Source organism: Ochlerotatus camptorhynchus, unplaced genomic scaffold (genome assembly GCF_037179485.1).
Source record: "Ochlerotatus camptorhynchus isolate MF236.1 unplaced genomic scaffold, CSIRO-AGI_Acam_v1.1 ptg000433l, whole genome shotgun sequence".
NCBI classification, from domain to species: Eukaryota; Metazoa; Arthropoda; class Insecta; order Diptera; family Culicidae; genus Ochlerotatus; species Ochlerotatus camptorhynchus.
Window position 1 is genome coordinate 1453724 of NW_027040919.1, and position 19730 is coordinate 1473453.

At 38.0% G+C, this 19730-nt stretch overlaps 1 protein-coding gene across 1 annotated transcript; it reads right to left on the reverse strand.

The window, feature by feature from the left end:
• Nucleotides 1–316: 316 nt before the first annotated feature.
• On the reverse strand, nt 317–19015 carry sing (MARVEL domain-containing protein sing). The gene is made up of 3 exons (XM_065234339.1): nt 18540–19015; nt 460–612; nt 317–397 (listed from the first exon to the last, which is right to left on the reverse strand). The coding sequence occupies exons 1-3, from the start codon at nt 18897–18899 to the stop codon at nt 317–319; spliced, it is 594 nt and encodes a 197-aa protein (XP_065090411.1). The 5' UTR covers nt 18900–19015.
• Nucleotides 19016–19730: the final 715 nt, after the last annotated feature.

Genomic DNA, 19730 nt, shown 5'->3' on the forward strand with positions numbered 1-19730 from the left:
CATATCACAGTTCAATTCAGACGGCAGCCAATATGAGATAACAACGAAAGTGAAAGGATTCCTGACGACAGTGATATAACGAACGGGAAGCTTCAACCTTAGGTAAGTCGTGATGAGCAGCGGTTCACCTGTAGGTGTTTTATACTAAAATCTCATTGTATTTCCAGGTATAAATCCCTGACAAAAAATAAATCGATTCGAATCTTACTCTAGACCTACAATCTAAGAAAAGTATTGCACTTGCATTCCTGATGGCACACGAGAATAAATAAATACAGCAGTTAAAGCTAAAGGTTTGCGGCTTTGCGAGTTATATCTACGAGGAGAACCCTTTCAGGTGCCGGAACGCAACAAACGCATCCAAACCGTAGACGATGCCGACGATGGTGCCCATGTACTGTGGATAGATTAGAAAATGAATTATATTAGGTTCATTGCATGACATATCGGAGAACTGACATAAACGGCTGTCATGGCAGGGTAGGCACTGTGGACTCCTCCGGTGTTTTTGAAAAGTAAAAACTTTGGATACAGCCACACGTTGACGGCGAATCCCAGGTAGGATGATGCACTCAAGTATAGGAAGCACGATATCCCGTTGTACATTACTTCCTGTGGAAAGAAGACAACAAGCATTTGTTGAGATTAATATATTGAATGCGGATGACTATTTCAGTGGAGTATATCAATTTAGATAGAAGATGAATATTTACACAAGCAAGAGTGCAAAAGGAATAGAACATTTGATGTCATCTGATTTCAAAATTTGTTGCATTTGATGATTCTTTAAAATTGTTGTTACTGTCTCGCCAGTCCTTTATGTTGACTACTTTTCTTACTTTCTGGACTAGAAGAAGCAATATTGATAAATTATATTATATCGATATTTAGTCGATGGCATAATAAGACATCTACAAGCTCTACAAAATGGTAATGAGTTCAGGGATTTTTCTTTAACATGGGAACATCGTAAAACTTCAAGGACTTCTAAGAAGTTCAGGCAACATCGTAGAAATTGAGGAAACTTATTATAATTTTTTGGAGCTTCATAGATCTACAGAAAAATTTATTGAAACAAGGAACTTGAAAAGTTCTGAAAATTGCGTACTGTGGTAAATTTATTTGAGTTTGAGAAACTTCGTAGATGTTAAGGGAACATTATTTTATTTCAGGGAAGCTCATTACTGATCGGGATCCTCTAAATAATTTCATGGCACTTTTTTGAAGCCTCGTGGTCTTGGAATAGTTGTGGAAATTACGTACAAATTCAAGAAATTTCGATCGTGAAACTTTGCGGAAAATCATCGAGAAACGTAGAAGTACAGCAAACTTTGTAGAAGTTTAGCGAATTTCGTAGCATTTTGAAGAGCTGCGTAAAACTTCATATGAGTGTAAGGAATTTTGTAAAAGATCTAAAGGTAGTTCAATAAACTTCTAAGAACTTCAGGGATCCTCGCTTCAGTATAGGAAACTTCGTTGCAGTTTGTCAGAGATCTGAATTCGGAAAGGCTTTATGAACTTCTTGGGAGTTTTGAGAACATCGTTAAATTTCAGGGAACTTTCCAGATGTTCAAGAATATTTGTAGATAATAGGTGCCTTTTGAGAAGTGCAAAGATGTCCAGAGATCTTCATATAATTAAGAGAGATTAACAAAATATGGAATTTGGAATAAATTCAGGAAAATTAGTAGAAGTTTAGGAAATTAAGTAAAACTTAAGGAAGTTTTGTAGGTGTGCAGGAAACGTTGCATAAGTTACAGGATATTCTTTCAGACATCCTTGCTAGACAGCAGGAAATATTCAAAAGATCTCCAATTAGACAAAGATATTAGTAAAGTTCTCTGAATATTTTTCCAAGACTTCAAGTCTTGGTTAATCAAGTTCTGAGGATCTCCAACTGTTTAAAAATTCAATGTTCTTTCAAGACTGTAGGTTGTTCAGGAAGTACCGTAATCCGGAGGAAAATTGATCACCGGGGTGAAATTGATCATAATGCGTTGCACTTTCAATTGTCACGTATAACATGGTCGGTGAAAGATATCAAGAGAAATCTGAAAAAAATATCATCATGAGACTCCAATGATTTCCATGATGTGTTTTTCCTAATAAAAAAAAATTATTGTCTAAATTTTAATTTTATAGAACTGACGTTAAGTAGCATACAATATCAACATCCAAACAAGTCATCATTGGACTGCAACGATTGATGTCATTACCATTCAAGTATCATGTCAAACTACGTGCCAATGAATCCGAATTATTTAATCAATTGCGGTAGAATGTTTCAAATATCACAAAATCCAGGGCTTTTCGCAAAATTACCAGAGATTTTGAATGAAATTACCTACATTTAGGCGCAACTGTGCATTTTAGACATATTTTTTGGCATTTCTGCTGAAGACACTTTACACAAAAGGGTGTTGGCATCTGAATCGGATTCAGGTACCCCACATTTAATAAGAACACTTACAAGAAATGCACTGGGAAGCCAGTTCAGGGGTTGATTAATTTCACCCAATATAGATATCTTCAAATATAAGATTTAGTAAAAAAATTATTAAAAATTTACAAAACATCCAATATTATAAGATGCAGGACGATGGAGCCTCATAGCTACTGATTTAAATACCATTATTTTTTTAATTTAGTTTATTGTAGAAATTTATTTATTTACGTTCAAAAGTTTTCCAGCTAATTAAATCTGATGGAATCTTGAATGATGAATCTAGATGTTATGGACATGTTTGTACATTCTCCATAGGGAAGACCCGTGCCTTGGTGATCTAGCTATATTGCCAAGAATTAGCACTCCTTCTGCTGAATTTAAACGGATAAATTAATTTAAACGAAGAGATGGAAATTTCTACATTTATCTCATATCTATTACTTCATCGAAAAGATGAAATTTATGCTCGAAATTCTCGAAAGATCATATATGATTACCTTTGTATGGGTCCCCTCACATTGCTCAATCCCAGGCAATGAGAAGGCGGACTCTCTCGCAAAGGTGTGCGCGCAGGAATGTGAATTTTATGACAGGCAAATTTCACACGATAAATTATACCATTTAGTGCGTAAGAGTACCCTTTTGAGTTGATGATTATGATGATGATGGTCCCACCTCTTACCCCTACAAAGGTTTGAGCTGGAAGAGTTATCTTTAAGATAATTAAATATAAACATTTTAACCAGGTTTGCAAACAAAATCGAGCTGGTTACAATTACAGATATAAATGTCCTGTTAAAAATGTTAAAAGCATCAACCAAAAACATTCAAAGGTGTAACTAGTTATCAAAAGTCCAAGTATAGTCCTCGACAATACTTCCTGTTGTGATAATTCAAAGTTACCAAAGTGTCACGCCCCTCTGCATTTACTTAAATATGATGAGTTTCTGATGAGAGTGTAGAAATCAGTTGAACCGACGACGCGTACTTGAGCGGACTATTTAAATAAAGAACTCGTTGATTAAGTAAGATTTATTAATTGTCGTTATCCGAGAGTTCCCTTGTCTGCACCCTACTAGAACATGATGTCAGAAGTGGGGTAAAGCAAAAGTATTTTCAACGGTGGATGCAAGGAAAGGGTTCTGGCAAGTTGTTCTTGATGATGCCAGCAGCCTCCTAACCACCTTCTGGACTCCCTTTGGCAGATACCGCTGGATAAGGCTGCCATTCGGAATATCATCGGCTCCGGAGATCTTCCAGTTAAAGTTGCGCGAGGCGATCGGAGATTTGGATGGAGTAGAATGTCTTGCGGACGATTTGCTGATTTTTGGATGCAGTGAAACCTTGGAAGAGGCGATGCAGGATCACAACCGTTGTCTGGGGAAACTCTTTGAACGTCTTAAGCAGTGCAATATAACGCTTAATCGTTCGAAACTCGTGTTTTGTAGACCGTCAGTTACGTTCTTTGGACATGTCCTTACCGATAGGGGCCTTCAGGCCGATGAGTCGAAGATATCAGTTATTAAAAACTATCCAGCTCCAGCAAACCGGAAGGACCTTAATTATCTTAGCAGATTTCTTCCTAACCTAAGCGCAAATCTCCACACACTACGCAAGCTGATATTCGAAAAAGTTCAGTGGATATGGAGTTCCGTTGAACAAAAGGAATTCGACAAGATCAAGGCAATGGTGTCCGACGTCAAAACCCTTCAGTATTACGATGTGAAGGAACCCCTTTGGATTGAGTGTGATGCTAGTTCTTTCGGGCTCGGAGTAGCAGTATACCAGGACAACAGGATCATCGGTTATGCATCGCGAACACTGACACAAACGGAAAAAAAACTACGCTCAGAGAGAGAGAAAGAACTTCTAGCGGTGCTATTCGTTTGTATTCGGTTTGATCAAATAATCATCGGAAATCCGAGGGTAGTTGTGAAGACAGATCATAAACCACTAATAAACGTCTTCAAGAAACCGCTTCTCAAGCCTCCGAAGCGGTTGCAGCACATGCTACTAAATCTGCAAAGGTACAACGTCCAGCTCCAGTTTGTATCCGGTAAAGATAACGTTCTAGCTGATGCCATCTCGCGAGCACCCGATACACAGAATGATTTGAAAGACTACAGGAAAATGAACATATACAGAGCCTTCGGCGAAGTAGAAAACATCGATCTAAGCAGTTATCTAAGTATTTCGGACGATCGAATTAATGAGATTATTGAGCACACTGCAAGCGACAGTGCCTTACAAACAATACTGCTGTACATCAATCATGGATGGCCGAAAAAAGTGGATCAAGTTCCAGCTCCTGTAAAACCCTTCTACAAACATCGTCATGAGCTCGCTACTCAAAGTGGATTGGTTTTTCGAGGTGATCGAATCGTTATCCCGTCAAAGCTTCATCGTTCGTTGATTGAAAAGTTGCACACCAGTCACACCGGCATTGAGTCCACATTGCGATTGGCTAGAACCAACGTGTTCTGGCCGGGAATGAGTCGACAGATTAAGGATCGTGTCCAAGAATATTCAATATGCGCCAAATTTGGAGCATCCCAGCAAAGCCCACCGATGAAGAGCCACGCCGTACCGATCTACCCGTTTCAATTGGTTTCAATGGACGTTTTCTTTCAAGCATACAAAGGAAAGCAACGAAACTTCTTAGTGACAGTTGATCACTATTCAGATTATTTCAAGTTGGATCTGATAAAGGACTTGACACCGACTTCTGTTATAGATGCGTGTAAGCGAAACTTTGCTTGTCACGGGACGCCTCAGTTGGTAGTTACCGATAATGCAACTAACTTTGTAAACGAGGAGATGACTCAGTTTGCAAAACTATGGGGATTTCAACATTCTACGTCTGCGCCACACCACCAACAGGCCAACGGTAAGGCGGAAGCCGCTGTAAAAATCGCCAAACAGCTTATCCGTAAAGCGAGTAAGTCAGGACAGGATCTTTGGTTCGTAATACAACTTTGGAGAAACACACCCAACAATATCGGAACTAGTCCTGCATCCAGATTGTTCTCACGCAGTACCCGTTGTGGAATACCAATTCCGGCAACAAATCTATTGCAGAAAGTCGTGGAAGGCGTTCCAGAAGCAATCAGGAAGAATCGTCAAAATATCAAGTACAATTACGATAAGCACTCACGTCAACTGCCAGCTTTAGAAATTGGATCGCCAGTGTACGTTCAAGCACGGCCACAATCATCTAAGGTCTGGTCTCCGGGATTCGTCAGTAATCAACTTAGTGATCGATCATACTTAGTTAATGTAGACGGAACCAATTATCGTCGGGATGCTGTAAACGTTAAGCCTCGCAAAGAACCTGCAGTTTCTTTTGCATCGATTGGATCTCCACTGGTGGAAACAAGCAAATCATCAACAGTGCCTGTAGATCTTCCACAAACATCAAGAGCGGAGACAGCCGTTCTGACCGATGAACCATTTCACACCAGCAACGTAGATGAGGATGAACCGTGCACCGATAAGACGTCCGATGTTGTGAATGTCAGTTCTATTCCAGGAGAGATGTTATCTTCACCCATGAGTCGGGGCCGTCCGAAGAGAGAAATCAGAATGCCAGCTAAGTATAGAGATTTCATTGTTTCTTAAATCTGTTGCGTTTGTTTTGCAAAAGAGGGAAGATGTTGTGATAATTCAAAGTTACCAAAGTGTCACGCCCCTCTGCATTTACTTAAATATGATGAGTTTCTGATGAGAGTGTAGAAATCAGTTGAACCGACGACGCGTACTTGAGCGGACTAAATAAAGAACTCGTTGATTAAGTAAGATTTATTAATTGCCGTTATCCGAGAGTTCCCTTGTCTGCACCCTACTAGAACACTTCCATTTACACGTGACCTGGGATTTACACGTTTAAGCTTCCGCAGTGCCAGGACTATATCCAAGGAAACGACTTCCAGCCAACCCTTTACTAATTCAAGGCTTTTGCCACAATTTCCACGTATTAGTCATGTATACCTGTATTCCGCGCGCGAGGCTCAAACCATTGTAGACTACTCAAAGCTATTTTTACTATTACTACTACAAAATCAAAAAACTAAAAATCCATCATAACCATCGAGGCAAACAATGTAGTTGTTTGTATATGCTACACAAATTACTAAAATGTCTTTATGACAGTCTCCATACAAAATAATCCGTTAGAGATAACTTTGTCAAGATACATGATTTATCCATTCATAAAAAATTAACTGCTCAATAAACAGCTTTTACATGTGAAATGAAGCGTCTCTTAAATTATGTAAGTGTAGTTGCACGCTTGATGTGCCTATAGGCATCGAATTGAAAACATTTATGCCTTTGAAAAATAATGAATTTCGTGAAGCATTATTCAAAAGATGTGATGTTCTTACTTCATCCGCGTTTCTAGTGTTATATCTATGAAAATCACTTCCTCTTTCAATCCGATCACACAAATATCGAGACAGTTAACCGTTAACTACTTTAAAAATGAACACGATAGTCAAAAACACAATTCTTTGCTTCACTGACAGCCATTGAAAAGCGTCCAGCATAAAAGTTGAGGAAGTGAATCTATTACATCTTAAAATCAAACGCATCATTACTTTATTCTGCAAACGCTGTAATCTCGATATTTGTGTTTCATTGGCCAAAAATAAAATGGAAGGGCAAAAGTCTAGATGAGGGGAGATGATTGATTTGTATAGCTGTATTTTACTACCAATAGTTAAATCGTTTTTCAAGCGACATAGATTTCCATACTTCTTGGCAATTTTCTTGATGACATTGTCAATATGAGAATTGAACTTGAGTTTGTCATCAATAATCACGCCAAGATATTTAATTTCCTGAACGCGATCAATAGTCTCATCATCAATAACAACAGAGACATCATCATCCTCACGATTCTCGAAATTACCATGAATTTAGTTTTACTTATATTCAATTTCATTTGTTTATACTTCAACCATCTACTTAGAGAACGCAAATCTTCATTCAAGCGTGAAACGACTTCTTCTAAATCATTAGCTGCAATGAATAATACAGTATCGTCAGCAAAAAGATTAATATCACAAAACCGTAAAACTCGTCGCATGTCATTAATATACATAATAAATAAAAGAGGCCCTAATACACTTCCCTGAGGCACTCCAAGGTCATTGTCAACGGGACAAGATACAACATCATTAAAAACAGTGTGTTCTGTCAGATAAATAGCTTTCAAACCATTTGTATGCAGAACCCGAAATTCCAAAGCGCTTGATTGTTCTCAACAATAAGGGCCTAGAAATTGTCTCAAAAGCGCGTTTTAGATCCAAAAACACAGCAACAATCGTATCTTTATGCTTCAAATTTTCTTTCCATTTAGCTAACACTAAGTTTAACGCGGTTTCTCAAGAATGGCCTTCCCGGTATCCCGATTGTTCCGGTATCAACAAACAGTTACTATTTAAATATTCTAACAGCTGGCCTTTTACAACAAGTTCTAAAATTTTCTCTAATGTGTGCAACATGTTGGTGGGACGAAACTCTTCGGCTTTAATCGTCCCAGCAACGTTTTGTATAGGAACAACTAAAGATTCTTTCCAAATATGCGGCACGTGCCCAGATTGCAATGATTGATTTATAAGGTCCCGCAGAGTGTGTCGAATGTCATGAAAGCAATCTTGAATAACTCTAGCATTAACATTATCTACTCCAGCCGTTTTTCCTAATGAAAAGCAAATATTTTTAAGTTCATCTTATGTAATTGGGTGAAAACCATTAAATCTACAATTACTATTAATCGGCTGTTTTATTTCGTCCGGTTCATTGATCAGTTCAATAGATTGATTGATCAGTGAAACGCTCTCGACGAAATAGTCATTAAACTTAGAAGCAATTACTGGTTCTGACTGTTCTAATATGCCATCAAAAGTTATGGTCCGCGATTAACAATTACTAGGCTTCATCAAAGATTTCAAAATTTTCCATAACTCTTTGCTGTTGTTTTGATGCTGATCAATTTTCCTCTGAATATATTCACATCGAGTTTTCTTAATCGACTGTGAATATTTATTACGCGCGACCGTGTACCTATTCCAATGATTATCACTATTAGATCTACAAAACTTTTTGTACCATTTGTCCCTCTTACGTTTAAGACGTAAAAGATTCAAATTGTACCAGCTGTTCGAGTTTTTCAAAGAAACAAACTTTGGCAAACCAATTGGGACACTGGAAATCGTGGACGGTGATTACAGTCAATTATTCCTAATGTTTCTTCGAGAGCGTGGTTTAAAGGCTTGGACTTAAGTCGTGACTTCATTCGCGTGATGAGTAGACTTATGTCCAACCACTACTCGCTAGATACTCATCTCAATAGAATAAACCTCGTGGACAGCAACATCTGTCGGTGTGGAAACGGTTACGGTGACATCGATCTCGCAGTTTGGCAATGTACGGATAATGACGCCGCCATAGAGCGACTTTTGAATACCCTCGAGGTCCAAGGAAGACAACCCTATGTTCCTATCAGAGACGTGTTGGGAACTCGCGATATCTGCTATATGCAGTCGGTTTATGGGTTTCTTCAAATGTCTAGTACAAGAATATAATTACTTTTGTCTCTCTTTATTAGTTTTTGTTTGTCTTGTCCCCCCGTCTCGATGAGTCTCATCGTCGCTCCTCCGCTGATCCTATCCTTCGCCAATGTACCTCTCAAACCTCGAGTAAGCCGCGAGTATTCGGCCCAACTCCTACTAGACATAGAAGCGAAATTTGTTACAGACAAAGAACAATGAACTATCGGCTCCGTAAATCTAACGCGATTGAGCCTTCAAAATAAACGAACTAGTTAAAAAATGCCCAAAATACAGCTGCATTTTTTTTTGTTAAATAAATCAAGAACACTGAAAACAGCTCGTGTAAATAATTAATTGGTTCCAAATGGGTATAACCAACACTAACTTCATTTAAAATATAAAAAAAAATCCCAACGCTTTTGTAAAAATAAATTCAATTATTATCTAGTTACAAACAGTGACACAATCATTTGAGTTTCGAGTTCATTCCTTTCGAGTAGAATTGAAGTTAAATCTTGATTAACTCCGAATAAAAAGTAGAAGGGTCTGTGCCTAGGGGCACGAACGGAAGCTTGACGTAGGACCGCTAGTGGACGGAATAAATGTGAAGAGCATTAAGTTCTTTTAATTGATCAAATCAGGCATAACATTTGATAACGGCACAAAAGCATTTGTAAACAAACATTCTAAGGCCCTTTACACGCGAATGATGTTGTTGGTTTGCGTGGGCGTACTTTGGTTCGCGTGTAAAGGGCCTTAGAAGGTTTGTTTACAAATGCTTTTGTGCCGTTATCAAATGTTATGCCTGTAATATCTATTACCTCAACTCTTTCCGTTTTTGAATTGTAGGCGATCCAAATTTGTAGTAATCTTTTTCAAAAAGAAAGTTGATTACGAGAATCAATCCAAATCAATTGCAGCCCTGCTTCCAAGTTTGTGTGGTCGTTGGGGGCTTGCGGTTCTGAATATGGACAAACAAGCACAGATAAATTCTATTCCAACTCTTTACTGATGTAAGCTTGATGGCCCTGAAAAGGGCCGTTTTATTGAAGAGGACATCCATGGCCACTTACGCTTGGCGTGTTTAGAGTAGTTGACAGCATCACGGACCTCATTTTCCACGAACACCTTCAGCACACCTCGTAGATCAGACCGGAGATACGTCAGACACTGCCACGGCGAGCCAGACGACGGATGGTGGTTATCTCGAAGAATTTGCGATGACGATTGGCACCTCCTTTGCCACGACCTACTGCTGCTATTGCTGACCACGCCGTCCGAAGCGAAAATGAGCTGATACCAGACAGCAGCGTTGCTTTATATTTTTTTAGGTTAAAGCAGAATAATGTGCTACCAAGTGGTATAAAAGCTACAAAGACTCCTCCCATTATGAGTAGTTTGCTATCAAGTAGCGACACTGGCTATTTTCTTTTTGCGTACACGGCGAATGAGAACGACCCAAATTTGAGTTTAGTTCACTCATAATCGCCAAAAGTGTAGGAACTCAGCGATGAGTAAATTTGTCTCATGGTTTCCTGTGGAAAACCTAAAAGATCTGCCAGAAAATCAGGAAATTGACGAAAATTTTATTTAGTCTCGGAGTAGTACCAATAGACTGAGTGAAACCAATCTTTACTTTTCTCAAATTCGGGAATTTTTCCCTGGAAAATCCTGGAAAAACCTGGGAAAACATGAGGCAAATTTACTCATCGCTGAGTTCCTGCACTTTATTTCTTATTTCTGAGATAACTAAACTCAAATTTGGGTCGTTCTCATTCGCCGTGATAGATATCAGCGCCGGTGGTTAGCGTGATTACCTCTCACCCCAGCAGGCCTGGGTCCAATCTCAGTCGGCGCCACCGGCATGTTGTAAGGCATAACATCTCTGGGAGCTGCCTCAATAGGTTTCAATAGGTCCTATCTACATTGATCGATTCTCTTCATCGACACTCTCTTTCGTAAATAACTCGGCTCCACTAATCTGGATCAACAATAGAAAAGAGCCCATCAGCATTTGTAAATAAACCGTTCCAAAGCCCTTTACTCACAAAGCGAAGGCCACCCACACAAACCAACACCATCATTAGATAGGGGAAAACTTCTACCTACAAGATGTTGGTGTTGGTTTGTGTGAGCGGCCTTCGATTTGTGAGGCTTTGGAACGGTTTGTTTACAAATGCTGATGGGCCCTATTCTATTGTTGATCCAGAAATGTTTCCTGCCGTCTTCGTCGAATTAGATGCTAGATTGTTGCTTCTTCCATCGAAAATATCTGGCCGTGGTGATTCAAAGTTGATCAAGGTTGATCAAAATAATTTGTATCCCTGCTTCCAGTTTGATAACATGAGCATTTTGTGTGGTCGGTGGTTCTGAATATGGACAAACAGGCAGATGAATTCTATTCCTACTCTTTTCTGTAATAAGATTGGTGGCCCTGAAAAGAGCCGTTTTGTTTCCAATGTTGGTGATGATTTACCTCCGAAACCAAACAGAGTGCGTCTCTGTCACTTCAAAAACGTAGATGACATCCATGGCCGCTTACGCTTGGCGTGTTTAGTGTAGGTGACAGCATCACGGATCTCATTTTTCAGGAACACCTTCAGCACACCTCGTAAATCAAACCGTAGATACGTCAGACACCGCCACGGCGAGCCAGACGACGGATGGTGGTTATCTCGAAGAATTTGCGTTTGGTTCTGAACATGGCTCCCTATTCGCACGCGCCCGAGGATCGGAGGCGAATGCCACTTCGACTTGTTTCGTCTACTTACTACTCTCTGACGACTGTGCTGGGGAAGCAGCATATGCATGTAGGTAATTGGTGGATTTGTTAGTTAATTCGACGCTTTTGGACAATGCTGAACATTTACCAGTTTTTCAATAGTTTCTTGTTGAAAATCAACATTCGGAAGCATTTTTATCAATGCGTAGCCATATTACTGATCGATTGGTGATAAAGTTATTGAAATTGGACCAGGGGCAGCTGAGTTATTAACGTTCAAAATCTTTCTTAATTTGTTACATGTTCCATTTTCGGTTTTCACAAAGTGTACCCCCATATAGAAATCAAAGACGTAGTCCTACGTCAAAAAATGTTCTGAATAAATGCTTTATTACTTTCTTTTCTCTTCAAATATCAGAATCATGACAAATTATAACCAGACTTTTCAATGTTTTTTTTTTTCAAATCCTAATCTTGAACATGTTTAAGTCCTAAATGTATGAAATTTATTCTGGGTACATTTTACTATGTTTCAAATTCAAACTCCAAGAATTTAATTTTGGTTCTTATGTCTAAGATTTAACCGATGATGAAATATTCAGAAACTAAAAAAAAACTAGATACAAAATTCATGGAATTACCTAACTCTGAGAATTTTCTTTGATAGTATAATAGAAAGATTAAATTTACTCGTTGTGCTTTTTCTAAATTAGTAACATTGGTTCCATATTGTAGCTTAGGGTATTTCCGTTGATATCGTATATAGTTTTTACATAGTATGTGCTACATATTTTACAAACATATTAAAAATACAAATTTTGTGTTTTTCGCCTGTTTGAAAAAGCACTCAAACCATCACTTATGAAATTTATTTACGATATAGCCATCACAAATTCAATGTTGTTTTCTTATTGCTTATGATGTTTTCTGATTATATACTCATTCAAAGTTTCATATTTAGAGAACTAAATTGTTTGAGTTTCACTCATTTTTTTCTACATTCATCGAGCACTATCAAAGTAACCCCAAATCAAAATACTGAAGTTCGGTCACAAAACTAAAAAAAAATAGTGCAAATGCTTTAATTTCCATTAAACATATTACTAACGAATTAAGTCTTGGATCGTCAGTACTTGTTTTAAAAATATAAAATTTGCAAAACATTCATTGCTGAAATTTTTTTTAGAATATACTTTAAAAAACTATCAATGTTACCCCGTTTTACGGTACCCAAAAACAAGTATCTCTGCGAATTTTTATTTAACCGTAGTTTAGCAAACTTTAAAAAAAAACAACAGGCCCCCTAGGCCCCCTCCAGATAAATTTTCTAGCTACGTCAATGTGAACAAAAAAGGACTTCGATCGCTATACAATACGTTAAACAACAAAGATAAATCAGTCCGCATCGTGCTCTCTTGCCGTGCGGATCTATTTGCTTTTTGCTGAAGGAAGTGTTACTACTACCTAAAGCTACAACAAATTTTAACAGCACTTTTCAGTGCTCAACCTGTAAAAATTTTCTACCTTGTTCAACTCTTATTCCTCTTCGATCCTTGTTTGGACCCTACCCGAGGTAATCCTTCTTGGATATCGATTTGGAAAATTCCTCTTCGATCCTTCAGATTCTTATAGTAATCTGCTTGGAAGTCGATTTGGATAAAAATTTACTGCCGCCATGGCGCCTAAACGCAAAAGAAAGGGGCAAACTCTTGACCCCCCTTCTGATGAAATTAATTTGAGTAATCAATTTGATTTGCTCACGGATGATGAGAATGATCCATCATCCAAGAAAAATTCTAGTAAACTTTCCCGGCTTAATGCCAAGAAGGAAAAGATTCCCCCTATTGTGATAACCACTACCGATTTCCATGCTCTTCGCATGGAACTTTTGAATTTCGTGAAAGTTAAGTTTTCACTACAAATTGGACGTCGGGGTGAATGCCGTGTATTGGCTGAAACCTTGGACGGATTTAAATGTCTTCTCAAGTATCTTACTGAGAAGAAGCACAAATTTTTTACTTACGACACCAAAACTGAACGTGTGTTCAAGGTTGTCATGAAAGGACTGCCCAGTGGTGAATCCCTGGATCAGATCAAAGATGAACTGGCAAAATTACTTGGAGTTGTGCCACTCCAAGTAATCAAAATGAAAATGAAATCCCGTCCTGGCGATTCGCGCAACGGGATTTCTAATGATTTTTATTTAGTTCACTTCAAGTCTAGTGAACTAAACAACCTTAAGGCCTTAGAAAAAGCTAGCCTTATGCTCCATGTCCGAGTGAAGTGGGAACACTTCAGGAAGACTGGAGGAAATTTCCAAAACCTCACCCAGTGCCGTAAGTGCCAGGGATGGGGTCACGGAACTAAAAATTGCTACATGCCAGCTAAATGCATGAATTGTGGTGATTCCTCTCACGCAAAGGACGACTGTCCTGTGAAGGAAGATCCTAAGAAATTTAAATGTTCAAATTGTGGTGAAAACCACAAATCCAATTTTTGGGAATGTAAGACTCGCAAAGCGATCCTACAATCTCGTTCTAACCGTCAGGTAGGAAACGCTCCACGTTTCCGACCAGGTACAAATTCCTCTGCTGTTAACAACGGTCAGCGAGGAACAAATTCTACATTCGTACCCGTAGGTACAAATATCTCCCCTGCTTCAAATGTTTCATCTGTACCTACTCCCCTCGCTGCTAACAATGTTCAGCGAGTTAATGGAGCTACCTATGCTGCTATTGCAGCGGGTAGAAATCAAAATACTAACCAACGTTCTAATGGAAATTTTGACAATTTTGACTTAGGAAGCATTACTGCCCCCAAAATGGAATTTTTACAGAATTCATTAATTGACATGATTTCTGATATGCTTAAATCTAACTCCATGTTTGATGCTATTCAAACTGGAGTAAAATTTGCAAATAATATTGTCATGACTTTAAAATTCAGTAATGGATTTTAAAGCATTAAATATTGTAAATTGGAATGCTCGATCTCTTAAAGATAATGAAGACGAGCTATTTAACTTTTTAAGAGTTCATAACGTGCATATTGCCGTTATAACTGAAACGTTCCTTAAACCTGCCCATAAGGTTAAGAAGGACGCAAACTACTTGATTTATAGAAATGATCGTCTTGATGGACCCTGTGGTGGCGTTGCCATCATTATTCATAGACGAATCAAACATAAAATTCTTTCTTCATTTGAAACCAAAGTTTTTGAAACTTTGGGGGTTTCTGTTGAAACAAAATTTGGACAACTTACGTTTATAGCTGCCTATTTGCCATTCCAATGCGTAGGCCAGCAAAAGAATTTTCTCAAGGGTGACCTCCAGAAACTTACCCGTCATAGGTCTAAATTCTTCATTATTGGTGATTTTAATGCAAAACACCGCTCATGGAATAATGCTCAAAGCAATTCCAATGGTAATATTCTGTTTGATGATTGTTCTGCAGGTTATTACACTATTCAATATCCAAACAGCCCAACATGCTTTTCTTCTGCAAGAAATCCCTCCACTATTGATTTGGTCTTAACTGATTCATGTCAACTTTGTAGCCAATTGGTTACCCATGCTGACTTCGGTTCTGATCACCTTCCAGTAACTTTTGAAATATCCCAAGAAATAATTTGTAATCCCAACAGCTCTACTTTCAATTACCATAGAGCTGATTGGGAGCAGTATCGAACATTTATGGAATATAACTTCGATCCAAACATTCCTTTGCAAACCAAAGATGAAATTAATTATGCTCTTGAATCTCTGACTACTTCTATAGTTGAAGCAAGAGCTGCCTCAGTACCAAAATGCGAGGTTAAATTCGATTCAATTATAATAGACGATGATCTTCAGCTCTTGATCCGTCTTAAAAATGTCCGTAGGAGACAATATCAAAGAACACGCGATCCTGCCATGAAAGTTATCTGGCGGGATTTGCAAAAACAAATTAAAAAGCGATTCTCTGCCCTGAGGAACAAAACTTTTGAAAATAATATTTCTAAATTAGACCCGAGTTCCAAACCCTTTTGGAAACTCACAAAAATTTTGAAAAAACCTCAAAAGCCAATTCCAGCGCTTAAAGAAGGTGGTAAAATTTTGATCACAAATTTGGAAAAAGCTCAGAAACTTGCTAAGCAATTCGAGAGTTCCCATAATTTCAGTTTGGGTCTTACTAGTCCTATTGAGAATCAGGTTGCTCGGGATTTTCTGAATATTTTCTCTCGGGAAAATATTTTTGATGATTCCTGGGGGACTGATTTGGACGAAGTAAGGTCTATAACTAAAAATTTTCAAAATATGAAAGCTCCAGGTGATGATGGAATTTTCTATATCCTCATCAAAAAACTCCCAGAGAGTACCTTGTCTTTCTTGGTAAAATTATTTAACAGATGTTTCCATTTGGCATACTTTCCTGATAAATGGAAAAATGCAAAAGTTGTTCCAATTTTGAAGCCGGATAAAAATCCAGCTGAAGCTTCTAGCTACCGTCCAATAAGTTTGCTTTCTTCAATAAGTAAACTTTTTGAAAAGATAATTTTGAATAGAATGATGCTTCACATCAATACGAACTCAATTTTTGCAGATGAGCAGTTTGGATTTCGCCATGGGCATTCAACTACTCATCAACTCTTAAGAGTTACCAATTTAATTCGTTCAAACAAATCTGAAGGCCACTCAACTGGAGTTGCTCTTCTAGACATAGAAAAAGCATTCGACAGTGTTTGGCATGAAGGTTTGATTGCTAAATTGAAAAAGTTTAATTTTCCACTTTATATTATGAAATTAGTTCAAAATTATTTAACTGACAGAACTCTTCAAGTAAATTATCAAAATTCCAAATCTAATCGACTACCTGTTAGGGCAGGAGTTCCTCAGGGTAGCATTCTTGGGCCTATATTGTATAACATTTTCACTTCGGACCTCCCTGATTTGCCTCAGGGTTGCCACAAATCTTTGTTCGCTGATGACACAGGCATTTCCGCTAAAGGAAAAAGTCTTCGTGTTATTTGCAGCAGACTTCAGAAAAGTTTAGATATTTTCTCTTCTTATTTACAAAAATGGAAGATTTCTCCCAACGCTTCCAAAACTCAACTTATAATATTTCCACATAAGCCTAGAGCTTCGTTTTTGAAACCTAGTAGTAGTCACATAGTCACTATGAACGGAGTTCCAATTTCCTGGTCAAACCAAGTGAAATATCTTGGATTAATACTTGACCAAAAATTAACTTTTAAAGATCACATTGAGGGCATTCAAGCCAAATGTAACAAATATATAAAATGTTTGTATCCTCTTATAAACAGGAAATCCAAACTTTGCCTGACGAATAAACTTCTAATATTTAAACAAGTTTTTAGACCGGCCATGCTTTACGCTGTACCAATATGGTCTAGTTGTTGCACTACCAGGAAAAAAGCACTTCAAAGGATTCAGAACAAAATTCTGAAAATGATTTTGAAGTTGCCTCCCTGGTACAGTACAACCGAAGTACATAGAATTTCGAATGTTGAGACTTTAGCACAAATGTCCAACAAAATAATGAATAATTTCAGGCAAAAATCGTTGCAATCCTCAATTGCAACGATTAATTCCCTTTATACTTAGATAAGATTTAGTTTTAGTTTTTAGTTTTAAGATATCAATTGTTATACTGACATGCAGGTTAAAAAACCTGTTTAAAATACTGAATTGCCAAGACATGAACAATGTAAAAACACTTAGATGTATGTCATAACAATTAAGGCTGGTACGTTACTGCAGTAACTGGAGCACCTAGGTTAAAATGAAATGTAATTTATTTTGAATTTGGAACAAATAAAGAGTTTAAAAAAAAAAAAAAAAAAAAAAAAAACAAAGATAAATCGATAAGCCCAATTGAAGATTTGTTTTGGAAATATGTTTTCGTTGTTTTACAAAAACAATTGGAGGGCCAAGAATCAAAAGTTGCGTTCGTAAAATCGATTCAAATTCTGTATAACACTGATGTTCTCACATCATAACAAAGCTACATAAAATAGCTGATAACGGACCTTATTCAAATGTTCATTGATTTTTTTTCCTGTAACGTGCCGAAACTTCATTTGAAATAAATCACATTTCCTTTTCTCAAACATGTGTTTTTTCATTAAGGGGAAGTTCACCGCTCAAAAAAGAATACTTTATAATTTTTCTAAAAATATTGAGATTTGTAAAATCTAAAAAAAATATTTTTCTAGTTTTATAATTAAGATTCGGGTTCAACATCATTTTTAAATTGTCATCATGCCATAAAGTTGGTTTATAAAAAAAAACCACTAAACATCGACCTTTCGGTTTTGATGAGGGTAATTTTTTTTTCATGATGAGATAGAAAAAATATTATTGCACCTAATTGAAAAAAAAATTTCTTGGATCGATATTTTTTCACAAAAATTTTAGATAAATAAAAACAAACCGAAAAATAAAATTATTTTAAGGGCGGTAAACTTTGCGTTAATTCAACTGACACAGTGTGAGTCCTTAATCCTGACTCAAATATTTATCTTAAATATCTTATGTTTTCACCAAAACCAATGTATGAAATTACTAGACCAAAATATGTTGATACATAAACATCAATACAACTATAATTTTTCACAATAAACAATTAAAATCAGCATATAACAAATGCCTATCATATTCCTACGATTCTCAAATTCACGCAACACAATAGTGCATCGCATAGCCAATATGAAAGATACGTAGTCCACTCAAGGGAACAGAAACGCAGCTAAACAGCTGATCGATTGTCCAAATCTCATAGTTCCGCTCTGAGCTCTACGCACTGATGCAACACTTACGAAAATCGACTGCCGCACCAGGTGGAATGTCCGTGCCGAGATGGCGTAGCACAGCAGAAGGATCGACGTCGTCGTCAAACAGGCCGAAACCGTCGTCAGAAATCCGTGGAATGCCTCTCCAATATCCTTGGCACAGTCCATCCCGAACTGAATCAACAGCGTCTGGCAGAACGATCCGAGAATGATTTCGAAAATCTTCAGTATCCCATTCTTGGACATGAAAAACTCCAAATTCACACAGGTACACACGCGACAGCACAAAACGCGAAAGCCTCGATTCCTTGGTTCGTTAAAATGACCTCCCCCACCTCGTGCGGCTCCATTCGAATGCTGCGGCATCCGAATTACGGTTGGGGGCATAGCCGTATCTAATGCGATATGCAATAATACCGAGTCGGACAACAACGGCAGCGGCGCCGGTATTTATAGAACGTTGACACAAGCACGCACAATTTCACGACACCACCGGGAGACTCACAGTCATCACAGTTCAAGTACTTTCTTCAGACTGTCGCATCCGTGTGGCGAAAGCCGAAAGATCACCTAGATTGGATTTTGTTGTGTTTGCGATGGGTTCTTCTTCCTTGCTTTGTTATACTGAACCGAAATTTGTAGACTTTTCCAAGTTAAAATTAAGAATGAAACGTAGTGCATCTTCCAGGGTGAGACGCTTCATATCTAAAAATATCTGTTAAAAATGCACCAAATCTAGCACTTTTTATCTCCCACTCTTGAACGACTCTTTTGATGGCAAGGCAAGGAACTCTGAATCACGGTAAGCGCGCACGGATGCAGCAAACGCCGATATCCACAACGACGTGTGAGGAAACATATGGTGCAGGCTGACGACCATGGGGATGGCACACGCGAGAGACATCATAAATGTGATGCACGCGGTTCATCCTCTTTTTCTTGTCAACAGTGAATCTTGTCTCAACCGTAGGCTAATGAAATGGTGTGATGCCGGTAGAATAAGTGGATTTCACTGTTTCGCTATTTAGTCTGCGGGGAGTCTACCGTATGCGTGCACACATGTTTGCTACTCACTAGAAGTGAAGCCTATACCTCTTGGAGGTCATGGATGCGTTTCTTCACGTGCTAGCTTCCATTTCCATGTGTTCTCTACTTTTTTGTTTTGGTTTAGATTTTCACCGTGGATATCAATAGCGGATGCATGGAGGGTTGGTGGTA

What these genes read in the sequence shown, in the direction of transcription:
- sing (XM_065234339.1), bottom strand. Translation starts at nt 18,899, where the DNA reads ATGCCCCCAACCGTAATTCGGATGCCGCAGCATTCGAATGGAGCCGCA. An exon ending in TGGTGCGGCAGTCGATTTTC is followed by an intron (nt 613 to 18,539) that starts GTAAGTGTTGCA and finishes TTCTTTCCACAG; the next exon opens with GAAGTAATGTACAACGGGAT. An exon ending in CTGCCATGACAGCCGTTTAT is followed by an intron (nt 398 to 459) that starts GTCAGTTCTCCG and finishes ATCTATCCACAG; the next exon opens with TACATGGGCACCATCGTCGG.